The sequence below is a fragment of the Euprymna scolopes genome, chromosome 38 (genome assembly GCF_053919585.1).
Source record: "Euprymna scolopes isolate OS-2025 chromosome 38, ASM5391958v1, whole genome shotgun sequence".
In the NCBI taxonomy this organism is placed as follows: Eukaryota; Metazoa; Mollusca; class Cephalopoda; order Sepiida; family Sepiolidae; genus Euprymna; species Euprymna scolopes.
In genome coordinates this window covers 698206-713036 of record NC_136519.1, presented here as the reverse complement: position 1 = coordinate 713036, position 14831 = coordinate 698206, and the positions used below count along the sequence as shown (strand labels likewise).

The 14831-nt window shown below is 32.9% G+C and overlaps 1 protein-coding gene across 1 annotated transcript; it reads left to right on the top strand.

The window, feature by feature from the left end:
• Positions 1-13: 13 nt before the first annotated feature.
• Positions 14-11329, top strand: LOC145263042 (uncharacterized). The gene is made up of 2 exons (XM_080119871.1): positions 14-138; positions 6429-11329. The coding sequence occupies exon 2, from the start codon at positions 7464-7466 to the stop codon at positions 9015-9017; it is 1554 nt and encodes a 517-aa protein (XP_079975997.1). The 5' UTR covers positions 14-138; positions 6429-7463; the 3' UTR covers positions 9018-11329.
• Positions 11330-14831: the final 3502 nt, after the last annotated feature.

Below are 14831 nucleotides of genomic sequence, written 5' to 3'. Positions count from 1 at the left end.
TTTCCGTTTATAACAAATACGTCGTTTGATCAAGACATTTTGTTTGTCACTATATTTTTGTTAAAATTTACAAACCTTATCGTCATTCTTATTGTTTCTTTGAAGCAGACAAAATTTATGCACAAGATCTGACGAGGAGTAAGTATTAATTTTCCAACGTTCTCTGGTTTTGTTCCGTGTTTTGGAGTTTGTATTACTGTACACATAGATTCGAAAAAGTTGTCAAAAATCAAATATATAACAAATAAATGTTATCAAAGGCAAGATAAATTACTTTTCTACCAAACTGGATATAATTTTCGTGTTTTTATTCAATTTAACATGTTTATTCAGCTCGAAAACCATACAGTGTTTAGCGATGTATTGGAAAATTCAAAATGGCGGCCGATTCTCTCTTTAACACGGTAAGTTTGGAAAAAGGTGCAATAAATAATAAACTAGACAAAATACTGTTAGAAAATCGCTCAATATATGTTACCGTGACATAACTTGACATATATTCGGTGGTTTTTAATAGTATTTTGTCTAGTTTATTATTTATAACACCTTTTCCTGAACTTACCGTGTTAAAGAGAGAATCGGCCGCCATCTTGAATTTTCCAATACATCGGTAAACACTGCATGTTTTTCGAGCTGAATAAACATGTTAAATTGAATAAAAACACGAAAATTATATCCAGTTTGGTAGAAAAGTAACTTATCTTGCCTTTGATAACATTTATTTGTTATATATTTGTTTTTTGACAACTTTTTCGAATCTATGTGTACAGTAATACAAACCCGTGTTTTTCTTTAAGCAAATGATTTACACAAATTAGATATACTTTCTTGACAATAAGATATTACGATTTTAATTTTTGATTTTTTAGATGCAGATTAATTATTTGGAACTTTCGGACTACTGTTCTTATCTTGAATGCAAGTAATACTCAATATGAGAACAATAGTCCTAAGAATCCAAATGATACGATTTGTAAATAAGACTGAAATTTGATAAAAATAGATCGGTTTCTTTGTGAGTGTAAGTGTGTGCGTGCGTGTTCAATTTATTTCAACCGTACGTCTGTATGTAAATAAACACGTGAAATATGGAATTTATAATTGGAATAACAGGAAAACATAAGTAACGACTTTAGGCACACGCCAGAGTTCAATCTATTAAAAAAAAAAAAAAAAAAAACAGAATCTGTATGATGTTCGTACCTGTCACGGATTCTAAATTAATTAAGTAATTAATTAATGTTGTGTCGCCCTTGGTTCATTTTACCACTTGAGATATTGGTAGGAGTCCATGTAATATTGAAACATATTTAATAGAATTAATGTTTCCTTTGTACTCTACCGGGTCTGAGCGACCATCACTTCAAATTGCATAACTGATAAATGCCCATGTTTCAGCATTGGCTTCAGTCATTTTAAGTTAAACTCTTGATGAGGGAGCCTTCATACCCATACCCTTCCACTATCGAGAAATAATGTAAAAGAGAAAATTACATTGGTCCAAAAGGTCATAGGTCACTCCACCATCTCATGAGCCCAATCTTTTTTGTGCTTGATATTTACAGGACGAAGAAGAGGTTTCCTTCTCATGGCTTTATAGTAGCCCAACGTGTGAAGATATCTGACAGCTATTATGGGAATTAGATTAGCTTGTGTTGCAACGCCAAAAGCTTTACACCAAGGATCCTCTTCAATATTTCTTTTCACAAGACGCAATGTTCTTTCAGAGGGCCTGAAGTGACCTGGATGAGGGTTTGTGCACTGTTTGTTCTCTCTTGTGAATTGCACAATAATTCTATTAAAAGTAAAAAGAGATATTGAAAGATTTTCTGCTATTTTGCGTTGACTAAGACCATCACTATGTTGACCTATAATTCATCCTCGCATAAATTCAGATAGATCTGATGCAAGAATAATGTCAAGGGTGTGAATTCCATATGGAATGAGATACAACGCACGGCTCTTTACAAACAGACATTTCTTTCTCCAACTTTACCACATGGAGAGAAAGAAGAAAAGAAAAAAAGAAAGAAAACAACATACTGAAGATGGAGTATAGCTCTGAAATATATTTGTTATAAATTTCAAACATGTAAAATATTTGTTTATTTTCCTAATATTACGTTGCGATTTGGCTTTCAAGCACACGTAATGCATATTTTATTTTATTCGAATTAAATCAACGTTTCTATATAAAATTCACATCCTTGACGTTATTCTCACGTTGCCTATGCACTGTTCCAACTTTTCAAAATACAACCACTGAGATACATGTGGTTCTTTACAAACAGACATTTCTTTCTCCAACTTTACAACATGGAGTGAAAGAAGAAAAGAAAAAAAGAGAGAAAACAACATACTGAGGATGGAGTATAGCTCTGAAATATATTTGTTATAAATTTCAAACATGTAAAATATTTGTTTATTTTTCTAATATTACGCTGTGATTTGGCTTTCAAGTGCACTTGATGCATATCTTATTTTAATATATAATCTAATTGGCAACATTTAAGCTTCACACTCAGCTGGACGGTAGAATGTGATGTCATTGTGTCGTCAGCCCTTTGTTGCCACTCTTAATCTTAAAAATATATCCCAGGTTACTGAGAACAGCAGATGATAACAATTTGAGTTTTGATTTTTGCGGAAAACCTTAATATATTGCAATTTTTCTTTTAATTTTTATTATAAAACTGTGACAGATTTCGTCCATGATAATCGAGTTTAAGTCATTTTATGTATTAAAGCAAAGCAACTCTAATTTTTATCAACGTGTTTTTTCTCTTGTTGACTCAGTCATCGATAAAATATATGAATGAGATAGGTGGAGGAGAAAGAGGGTGTGAGAAGAGGAAGAAAGAAAAAGAGAGGCAAAGAGAGAAGTTTTAATAGAAATATGTTACACTTAGCACTGGGTAGAACAGTTAGTGTTAGATAAAGGGAAGAGGTTTAAATATAATATTAATATTTATTTAAAATCTTTAAGAAGCCACTTTATTGGTTAAAAACTACTTCAAGTGTTTTGGAAATACACCTCTGTAAGCGTATATATTGTGAAGCTACATAACTCGCAGTACGTGTATATTTTAAGTTTCTTTCATTTTGAGCAAATGAGTTACAGCATTATTGTGCAGGTTTTTTTACTTGACATCTCTAAAGGAAAATAACGTGTTACTTAATTTTATTCATGATTTTTAAATTATAGAATTAAAATAATAATAATATAAATGTTACTGGGAAGGATTGAAGCAAGACTGCACAATGGCTTTCATAGATATAAGGGAAATGTTGGGTGTAAATTGAGATGACTGTGAATTTGCTGAACTTTATTAAAATTTATGTCACATTGTTTTCACATTCTCCCATGTAATAAATGCTGAGTACATCATTGGGCACCACTCTAAGACTTGTACAAAATAAAAACAGAATCCTCATTAAATTCTGAATAACGCTGAGTATTATTGCTAGTATAGTTATTATTTATGACATTTTTAATGCTTTCTTTAAACTCTTTTTCACTCCAAATAACGCATATTGCTACTTGGATGTAAGGAGTCTAAGAGGGAACCGTGTGGAGTTTAGCAATGCGATATCTGTTTAAATATAATGTAAACTTCTGCGAATTATTACAGTAGAAAGCAGGAAACAGAGAGGGAATTCCATAGTTTAGTAAGCCTAGGGAAGAAACTATTAGGATAGGTCTTCTGGCATCTAGAGATCTCAATAGTAAAGGGGTGGGATTTTGCTGCTTCTCAGTTTAGTCGAGAGTATACACGTCGAGGGGGCACAAGTATTATTAGCTTATCAGGGAACATTCCATTAAAGTAATTTTTAGAAAGGCACAGAGATACAACATTGCAATAATGGGACAGACATTGGGGCTTAGCTGATAGAGTAAAACCTATTATAATTGAGACTCTTTTTTGAGCCCTAAGAGTAAAAGACTGGTGGTAGATGCACCAGCCCAGATGTGGTAACAATATTACATGCATGTGCGAATTTTAGCTTGTAAAATATAGAATATTCTCTTGTGTGAGTAATTTTCTTTGTGCTTCAGTTATTTTGCATAATATTACTCTGAATATTACTGTAATATTGCTCTAAATTAATTAAGTGAATTGAATGAACATTTCGTCATGAGGAATAGTATTTTGATCAGTACTGCAGAAGATCAGGAATTTAATAACTGTTCTATTTTTAAGTAACTAAAAGTGTTACCTGATAAGCAGATTTCTCCATTCAATGCTTTATGAGAATGTTTCATAGCTTTTTATATTTTGTGACTTTTTCAACAGTTTATACTAGTTTTAAGTTTTAAGAATTGAATTTAGTTAGTATTGCATGAATTTAAACTGCCTGCTGGCAGTATATTGCTGTTACTTAGAATATTATAGTGAGGAATATTTCTGTAATATTGGCAGTTGGGCTATTTCTGTGGATGGGTTATATAAATTAATTTTAGGGCTTGTAAAGTAGATGCTCACCGATTGTTGAGTAGAAAATAGTATGACAAGCCAGTACATATAATAATTTAGACAACCCGTGTAGATTGAACGAAATATTTATACAAGTTTTTTTTTTTACTCTTGTTCATCCAAACAAGGCATATATATATATATATATATATATATATATAGGATGTTTCAAAAGTCTTGGGAACATTATGAGTTATTAAAAATCGTTATGTTCCCAAGACTTTTGAAACACCCTATATATATATATATATATATATATATATATATATATATATATATATATATATCAATGTAAAGAACTACTTTTTGTTTACAGGCAGACTATGTGAAAAGATGAGCGAGATCTCTGTTTACATAATATGTAGACTTCTGCATTTAATTTACAGTCAGTGAAGCAGGAAGCAGAGATGAAATTCCAAAATCTAGCAGTCATGCGGAAGAAGCTATTAGAGTAGAAGGCTTTCCAGCATGTAGACATCTCTATAGTTTAGAGGTGGGATTTTGGTGCAAATTAGCTTGTCGATGGTATATAGGTTGAGTGAGTACAAGTACATTCTATTAAAATACTTGTAAAAAAGGCACAGAAATGTAACATTGTGACGATTGAACAGAGGTTGCAACTTATTTGATAGTGTGGTAGCTGTTATATTGAAAACTCCTTTTGGACCGTGTTCAATACAGAGAGAGAGAAACGAGTTATTGATACACCTATCCAAATGTGACAATAATACTTTATACATGGGGGAATGATGACTTTATAGAGATACAGGATATTCTCAAGTGTGAATATTTTTTGCATGGTAGAGAGAACCAATCTTTTGCAGCAGCCTTTGCAATGTTCTCAGTATAGTTGTTCCAGTTCATGTTCTTAAACCAGGGAATTTGAATGTTAAGCCAACGAATTTAAAAGCTGAACTTCCTACTTGAGAGCTCATCTTTCAAATTCCTTGACTTAACATATGTATAGTTATTTTGCATTCACTTTCTCATATATATATATATATATATATATATGGAATGAATGAAACTAGTTGAAGACCACCAAACAGTCAGCAGGACCTTCTTTTGGTGTAACTCTGCCTTTGAGAAGAAGTGTCGTGGAGCTTCATTGGCATCTAACCACTGAGTTGTGTGTCACCAATTGTCATAAAGAACTCACTTTTTATTGCAACTCACAACCCAGTTGAGAAACAGGTCATTCTTGTTGCGTAAAAGAAGGGAAGATGACATTTCATGTGTTTCCTTTGGTTGTCATTCAATTTGAAAATACATCATTTGAAATCAAAATTAAAAATTCTTCAGGAACTTTCTTGTCAACCTAATATATAAAATCCAATTTGAACTCTAAATAAAAATTTGTAACACTTTATTATTCAATTTGAAAATACATCATTTGAAATCAAAATTAAAAATTCTTCAGGAACTTTCTTGTCAACCTAATATATAAAATCCAATTTGAACTCTAAATAAAAATTTATAACAATTTATTATTCAACAAAGAATACAAGTTGAAAAGTTACAATTTTCCTTATTCCATGTAGTTCCAAAGAGGAGTATAGTTAGCAAAATAATATTCATTAGCATATAATTTTGCTGGTTAGCACATAAATTTAAAACTGCAAATCATGAGAGAAATCATGTTTGTATAAAAGTCGGTAATAATGCAAAATATTGTAAGCTTAAAGGACATTCCAAATGAATATATATATATATATATATATATATATATATATTGAGTGTAAAAAGTGATTGATTAAATGTTCAATAATCATTTATTAGTAATTTATTATAAATATAAACAAATATAATGCATCATTTCGTTACTAAAAGTAATACAATCAATTTCTAGAAGTTTACAATATTTCTAAAATATTATAACTTTGTTACATTAATATCACAATATTTTGAATTTTGTATGTAATAATGTATGTTTATTTTCTCTTATTTTTACAGATAATCAAGTTAGAAAATTTATTTTGGAACATTTTAACCTTCATGTGAAACAGAAACAATAGATTCATTATAAATTGAAATGTTCGAAATTATCTGAATGTAATATGAATGTGATTTAAGTTTTAAAATGTTTAAACTTGTTAACTACAAGAAATTTATGAATCTTGTTAAATTTGAAAACGCTTTAGAAGATATTAAGTAAGCAAAAAGCGAAATATCTGATGAAATACATTTAACAAATTAAAATTGAACCCTTGCAATATAATATGTATTCTATTTAATCATTTAATTAATATATGAGGCAATACTCAGTGTATAAAAATATAAACACTGAAAAGAAAAGGTATTGTTGGGTTGTTTGTAACATTTTGTATAAAAATCAAAGTCGATTAAATTAATTATTGTCCTCATAAATGAATATTTTTTGTTGTGAAATTTAAGTTGGAAAAATTCATATCTTCATATCTACTGTAGATAATCGTTTTCAGAGAATTTCTATTAACACAGATACAATCCTTGGAAGACCAAGCTGCAGCAAAGTTCAAATAGTTGCCTTTAAAAGGACATCATTTATTCATAAAAAAGCCTTTGCATATAAATGTAATGCATAGCAGCATAAAGTGTTAGCCACAGACGAGGGTCCTTAATCTTTTCAACCCAACTGAAGTAAAATACAAAACAAGCAATCCATTTTCTTTCTTATGTAGCATTTGTATTAATTGTGACCATTTCCAAGAGTGTATGCCATAAACTTACAAATTAAAACACTGATAAAGTAAATAACCTTTAGATATATCTGGTATGTTCATTTTACCGAGCCATTAGCAAGACAGACGTTTTTATTATATTCCATGTTCAGCTGAAAGCTCTTCAGTTTCCTATCATCAGAGATTTGACTCCATCGAAAAATCCACTGTTAAAAACTGACATATAAATGCAATCTTGAGAAAATTTATATGCTCGTATACTAGATAATCGTTTTCAAAAACTCTTACTGATATATAAAAGCTCGTTTTATGTTAGAAATATGATAAAATGTCAAAGTTGAAGCTACATATAAATGTACAGATGGAGAAGACGTATCCTTGTGATATATGTGAAAGAATGTTTTCGTCAAAAACTGATTTAAATCGACATACTCGAACACATACTGGAGAGAAGCCATTTTCTTGCAAAATATGTGGCAAATCATTTTCTATTAAGAGTAATTTGAATAAACACAATCGGACTCATACTGGAGAGAAACCATTTTCTTGTGAAACATGCGGAACATCATTTTCTACAAAAGGGCACTTAATAGTCCATGCGCGAACACACACTGGAGAGAAACCATATACATGTGAAACGTGTGATAGATCGTTTTCAGCCATAGGTCATTTAAGCAGACATATTCAGACTCACACTGGAGATAAGCCATATTCTTGTGACATGTGTAAGTCTTGCTTCACAACGAAATGGGCGTTGAAAATTCATATGAGAATACATACAGGAGAGAAACCTCATTCTTGTGAAATATGTGGGACTTCATTTACACAGAAGTCACTCTTGCAATATCATATGCGTATGCACACTGGAGAGAAGCAACATGCTTGTGAAATCTGTAGTGAGTCATTTTCATTGAAAAGTCAATTGAACAATCATATTGTCAAACATGCAGGACACAAGCCATTTTCTTGTGAAATCTGTGGCGAATCCTTTTCACATTTAAAGCAACATATTCAATCTCATACAGACAGGAGACCATTTTCTTGTGAGATTTGCGATAAATCATTTTCAGTAAATATGGCTTTGCATCAACATATGCTAACACACACTAAAGAAAATCCGTTTTCTTGTGAAATATGTAGTAAATCATTTTCAGAGAAAATTCAATTAAAACAACATGTCCAAACCCACCGAGGTGAGAGGCTCTTTTCTTGTGAAGCCTGTGACTCATCATTCTCTAATAAAGAACACTTAATACGCCATACAAAAACACATAAAGGGGGGAAGCCATATACTTGTGAAATATGTGGTCGATCGTTTACAAAAAAAAATCATTTAGACAGACATATACAAACTCATACTGGAGAGAAACCATTTTCCTGTGAAATTTGTAATAAATCGTTTTCACAGCAAATGAATTTAAAGGCACATATTCGAACTCACACAGGCGAAAAACCATTCTACTGTGATGAATGTGGCAAATCATTTTCTGGTAAAAGTACTTTAAATAAACATTTCAGGACTCATAGTGGAGAGAAACCATTTTGTTGCGAAACATGTGGAACATCATTTTCTTTTAAAGGAAACTTAATACGCCATGCAAGAACACACACTGGCGAGCACCCATTCACCTGTGAAATATGTGGCCGATCTTTTTCACAGAAAATTCATTTAGACAAACATATTCAAACTCACACTGGAGATAAGCCATTTACTTGTGCCGTATGCAAGACTTACTTGACAACCAAGTGGGCTTTGAAAACACATATGAGAAGACACACAGGAGTGAAACCATATTCTTGTGAAAAATGTGGTAAATCGTTTTTACTGAAAAGTCATTTAGACAGACATAAAAAAACACATACTCAAAATAAATATCAATAAATAAGTAATTTTCTTGTAAAGTTTGTGCAGAATCATTTTCGGTTAAATCTGAGTTGGATGAACACCTATAATTACATACTGAAACGATTGCATTGAAAATGACAGCTAGGATCCTAAAAAGATCTCTTGGTTGGACTTAATAAAATAGGGGTAAATGTCAGACATCTGGTTGGATGTCTCACCCCTAGAAGAAAAAGATGAAAAATGAAAAGGCTAACCTACAACAAATGGCCCATGCAGGTTCTGCCACTCAGTAATTGAGAGCCCATGCCACCTAATGTCTGAATTTCCAACCTTATTGGTAGATGGCCTTTACACTGTCCACCACAAAAAAGTATGTAAATACCTCTATTGGAAGATCTGTGGAGAGATGCAGCTTAACAGATCGTCAAACGTCTGGAAAGATGAACCATCACCGATAATATCAAGCAGAAAAGTGACAGTGTTCTTGGAAAAAAACATACAGTCAGGCAGATACATAAAATACAAGGACATTAAACTAAACAAGTCTGTCACGGTACCAAATTACTATGGCCTTAATAGAGCTGAACAGAAAAAGATACAATCTCAGGACCTAAAGAATGATTTAAAAATGACATAGTCCCTTAAAATATCAATGTTATACCAATTGTGATAGGAGCAACAGACCTAATGAAAAAAATCTTAATGAATACTTGGAAACAATCTCTGGAAAACCAAGCTGGCATTAAATGCAGATAGCAGCTATAAATTGGAACAGCATCTAATCTTAATAGAGTCCTCGAATATAAGTTCAAATCATAATGAACTCAAATGTTAGCTTCAGGATTAAGCCCCTTGATCTCTTAAAATTAACCAAATTAAAATAATAAAAAGTGAAATTCAGTTTTCTAATTATGTTGCTCATCATTTGCAAGGGAATCTATTATAACTTTACGTATTGAAACAATTTTACATAGTAAAGCCATTTTACATATTGAAACAATTTTACATATTAAAACACTCACACAAAAAACATAACCTTTGAAATTTTCTGGTTTGTTCTTTTTACCAAGCCATTAGCAAGACAGTTTTCTCATTCCAAACTGTAGGATTTTTCCAACACCAAAATCAACAGTCTAGGTCATTACTCAAATGTCTTTTCCTCTTCTGATATGATTCATATTGGAAAGTACACTGTAGAAACCATATTCTTGTCAAAGATGCTACAAATCATTTTCATTGGAAAGTCATTTTGACAGAGCAGCAAATCCTGGGAACATACACCTGAAAGAACAGTTGAAAATGACTTATATACCATACATTACAACCAGGTAATCTCTACAGCCACCTACCTTGAAAATGCTGCTGTAAAACCTGACATAGTTATATGGAATAAGTCAGAGAGAGTTGCAACCTTATTTGAAGTGGATGTTCTCAATGATGGAGGTCTAAACAGAGCTGAAAGAGAAAAACAGACCAAATTTTAAGGTCTCATGTATGATATGAAAAGAAACTGGAATCTTCGGGAGATATCAATCATACGAGTTATTATAGATGCCACAAGGCTTATGAAGAAGAACCTGAAGTCCTACCTAACTAAGTACAAGAAAAATCCAGACAATTGCACTAAAGGGAACAGCGAGATACTAAAAAAGCTCTCGGTTGGTTTCAATAAAAAGCAGGGGAATTTTTGCAGCTAATTTCGCTGTCCCATACTCAGCATTATAATCTTTAAAGAAAGAAAATGAAAAAAATAAAAATAATAATTACTTTTTGAAATCTGCATTGGCTGAATCTCTGGAAGACCAAGCTGCAACGAAGTACAAATAAGAGATTTTCTCAAAAGATTTTAACCATAGCAGAATCAAGTTTTAGTCCCTTGATCTCTTCAAAAAAACTAAAGTAAATTACAAAATAATCCAGTTATTTTTATTAATTATATTGCATATCATTTTCAAGAGAATTTTCTATAAACATACATATTAAAGTACTGACAAAAGAAAACATTATGGAAAGCATAACTTTGGGAAATTTCAGGCCTGTTCACATTTCCAAGATGGACGATTTTCCATGCTCAGTTGAAACGTCTTCAATTTCTTTCTTAGCATCAAAGATGCAAGTCTGCTAAAAAAAACCTACTATTGAAGTTTTTGTTTCTTAACCTACCATTTTGTTTCTACAGCATAAACCCATCGTGCAGCTATAAATCGTCAAAGATTGTGAACAATCCTATTTTGAAAACGCTAAATATTAATTTTGGAATTATCTAAAAAAAAAGCCGATTTGCAGCCAAAAGAGATTATTCAAACTCTGCCTTTAATCTCAGAAATAACATTGCTAAAATCTCTCTGCTTCTCATTCTATATATATATATATATATATATATATATATATATATATATATATATATATATATATATATATATATATATATGGGAGAGTTAAAAGAATAACAATAAGATTGATTCTTTAAGAGGAAACTTCTCAGAATAATGCAAACCTCAACAAATTCCTTTGGAGCTTATATAAAGTATCAATAAAAAAAGAAAACGACAATATAAAAATATATACCAAAATATATAGATTTATTCGTTTATTCAATAAGGATGATACATCAATTAGAGGTGTAGGATAAGTAAAATTCTTTATACCATGGTATTTAAAAGCTTAATGCTTCTCATCAGAAGAGAAAAGCAGATGCTAGGTAACATAATAGAAATGTGACTCTAGCTATGTTAGGAGCAAAATAATTGTGCAGTGAGAGATAAAATATTGGAACTGTTTGGGGAGGAAATGAAAGAACTAAAGTGATCTCGGTGATATAGAAGAAATATAGTTTTTATTATATAATGAAGGTAGGCCATGGTTGGTTTAATATATGCATGCATATACACATCTAAACTATGGGGAAGAATATAGAATAAGTGATTGAAAGATAATGTTTATTTAGGATTTAGATGCTTTTAGGGCACAATCTAAGAAAATAAATAATTCAATACAAGCTTCTGAAATGACAAACACAACAACTTCATAAAATGTAACACATAACAGGTTTATTAAGGAGAATGTGTACCGAGTGATATGTTCCTGGTCAAAAGCTGGACTCCGGCTACCTGGTGCTATCACAGTAGTTATTCCAGTGGAATCGTCAATACCGGTTGAAATAACATTGAGGTGGAGAGAGCAAAGAAAAAGAGTCCATTCTGTTGAGACACTTGTAGTCTGTCTAAACTGTACGAACGAACTGACTAAACCAAGATGGCCGACTCCTATTTATATCACCACAAGCAAGGGAGGTAACCATGTAACTGAAGCAAGGGAGGTAACCAATGTCTACATTAACATTGCTGCTGTCCTCAAGTGAATAATTTATTTCTGATTTAACAAGTCCCTTAGAAGCTCAGACGAAGCTCCTGCCTTGGTCAAACAATCAGAGACCTGATCACAACCCTTGATCCATTCTATCTGTATCTCTCCTCTACTCTTCATTTCCTTCAGCCTTGCTACATCTATTCTCAATCGTCGATCGCTTACCAGACTGTTGGAATTCAATGTCTCCACAAGTGATGCATTATCTGTCTTGCAGAGAACGTCTGGCAATTTAGATAACTGAAATACCTCTTGTATCATAACCGCAGTCAAAACACCAGCATCAGCTCCCTCATTCAGAGCAAGAGTCTCTGAGGCCAATGGGCTTTTTGTCACTCTGTCCAATTTCTTTGACGCCCAACACATGGGGGCCATTTTGTCAGTACTTCCTCCAATAAAGACAACAAAACCACCCTGTGAAGATCCATCTTCCAGACTGGCATAAGAGGCATCAGTATAACACAAAATGTGTAAATCTGAGGGCTTTCCCAATTTTGGAAATGTTATAGAACCCTTCTTGGATTTCAATTTTGATAAGGCTTTATTCGCCTCAAATAAGGCTTTTACTTTGGGATGCTTTCCAGTGTTGCTCATTTTACACACATCAAAAGCTATATCAGGGCGTGTTTGAGTTGAAACCCACATCATCTGACCTGCAAGTCTCTTCAACTCATGCTTTTCTTCTTCATTCAGTTCATCATTTTTCCTCAGTATCCTCCCTTTGCTTATTTCTATTGGAGATATGGAAGATACATATAGATCTTGTTCTACAGTGATCCCATTTTCCTGTTGATTAACATTCAGTCCAACATATTTGAATGTTCCACTTTCATGAGATCCCACCTTAAATTTTTCTTTCAATGTTGCAATCACATCCCTTTCAAACTCTGTGTTTCCACAGAAAACAAAATCATCCACGTGCATAGCAAGAATTCCAGTCAAATTTCCTTTAATATCATGCCACAAAAACAATGCATTATCATAAGCACTTGCTACTCCTTTTAATTCAATCAAAGCCTGAGTAACTCTCTTGTACCATGCCCGTGGAGCATCATTCAATCCATAGATGCATCTTTTTAATTTCCACACTTGAGATTTAGGACAAACATCAGATGGTGGCCTCAGGTACACATCTCTCTCTAAAATACCACCTTGCAAAAAGGCTGAGGTAAAATCTATGGTCTGCAGCATCCAATTCTTTATTGATGCGGTTAGCATGACCATTCGCATAGCTTCACGGCTACATGTTGGGGAGTCCGTTTTCAGATTACTATTTTCTTCATAGCCTCGTGCTACAAGGCGAGCTTTCATTGTTTTCTGATTATCCTTGAATTTTTCAGTAATCACCCATCTTGTGGATATTGTTTTTTGACCTGTGTATGGCACACATTCAAATACTTCATAGGTGTTCATGTTTTTTATTTCTTTATGCTTGGCATCCATTACAGCTTTCGACTGCTCTTGTTCAGCGGTGAGCAGGACTACATTTTCCTGTTCAGTATATTGGGGCACTTCTCTCCAATGATCAATATGATTCCAGTTGATACAAACTTGATCCTCGTTTTCATCCTCAGGTTCTATATTGATCCAATGACTATATTTGCCAGTTGATTTAGGCTGTACTGACATAACCTTTCCTTTCTTCCACTCCCCACTTCCATTTATTTTATAAGTTATGGTCTTATTTCGGCCAGGTTTTTCAGTCTTATCTCTTAAACTGGTAGAACTATCAACAACTTCTTCTCTGTCTATATCTTCACTTTCTACCACTTGATTCTGCAACTCCTCCTCCTCAACTGAAAGGTATTCATTCTTCCCTTCTGTAGTGTTTCCCAGCATTTCAGCTTTTTTTGTTCTTTTTTCGTTGTTTTTATTCACTTTCATCAATTGGCACGGATGCATCCTATAAAATGCTCCGCCATGTCTGATTAAGACAAACTGGGCTTCTCTGCCTAACACTTTTGCTGGACCACGCCATCCTTTAAAACCCTGCCTCCGATAATAGATTTGGTCTCCGGTAGCATAATCTTCATCAGCATAAGTTCTGACATTAGACCTGAGAGCTCTCCTAATTCTCTCACTGGACTCAGCTTCCAAAAAGTTTCTCCTTGCACTATGGAGAGCATTTAAATTTTTTCTCACCATGTCACTTGTAGTAGAGGACTCCATAGCAGGTAACTGGTCTGTCAGAATTGAGGGTGTATTTACATTGAAACCGAATACAAGTTCATTTGGACTGTGTCCAGAGTAATTGAGGAGGGCATTTTTTGCACAAATAGCCCATGCCAAGGCAATTTCAGGTTCACACTTCTCATCGTCAATTGTTTTTTTCATTGCCTCAGCAACTATCAAATTATGACGTTCTACAGTACCGTTGCTGAATGGACTTTCTGCGGCAGTAGTACAGGTCTCTATGTTGAGTTTTTCATTCATCTGTCTATAGTGTTCGTTGTTGAATTCACCCCCATTATCACTCAGAAAACG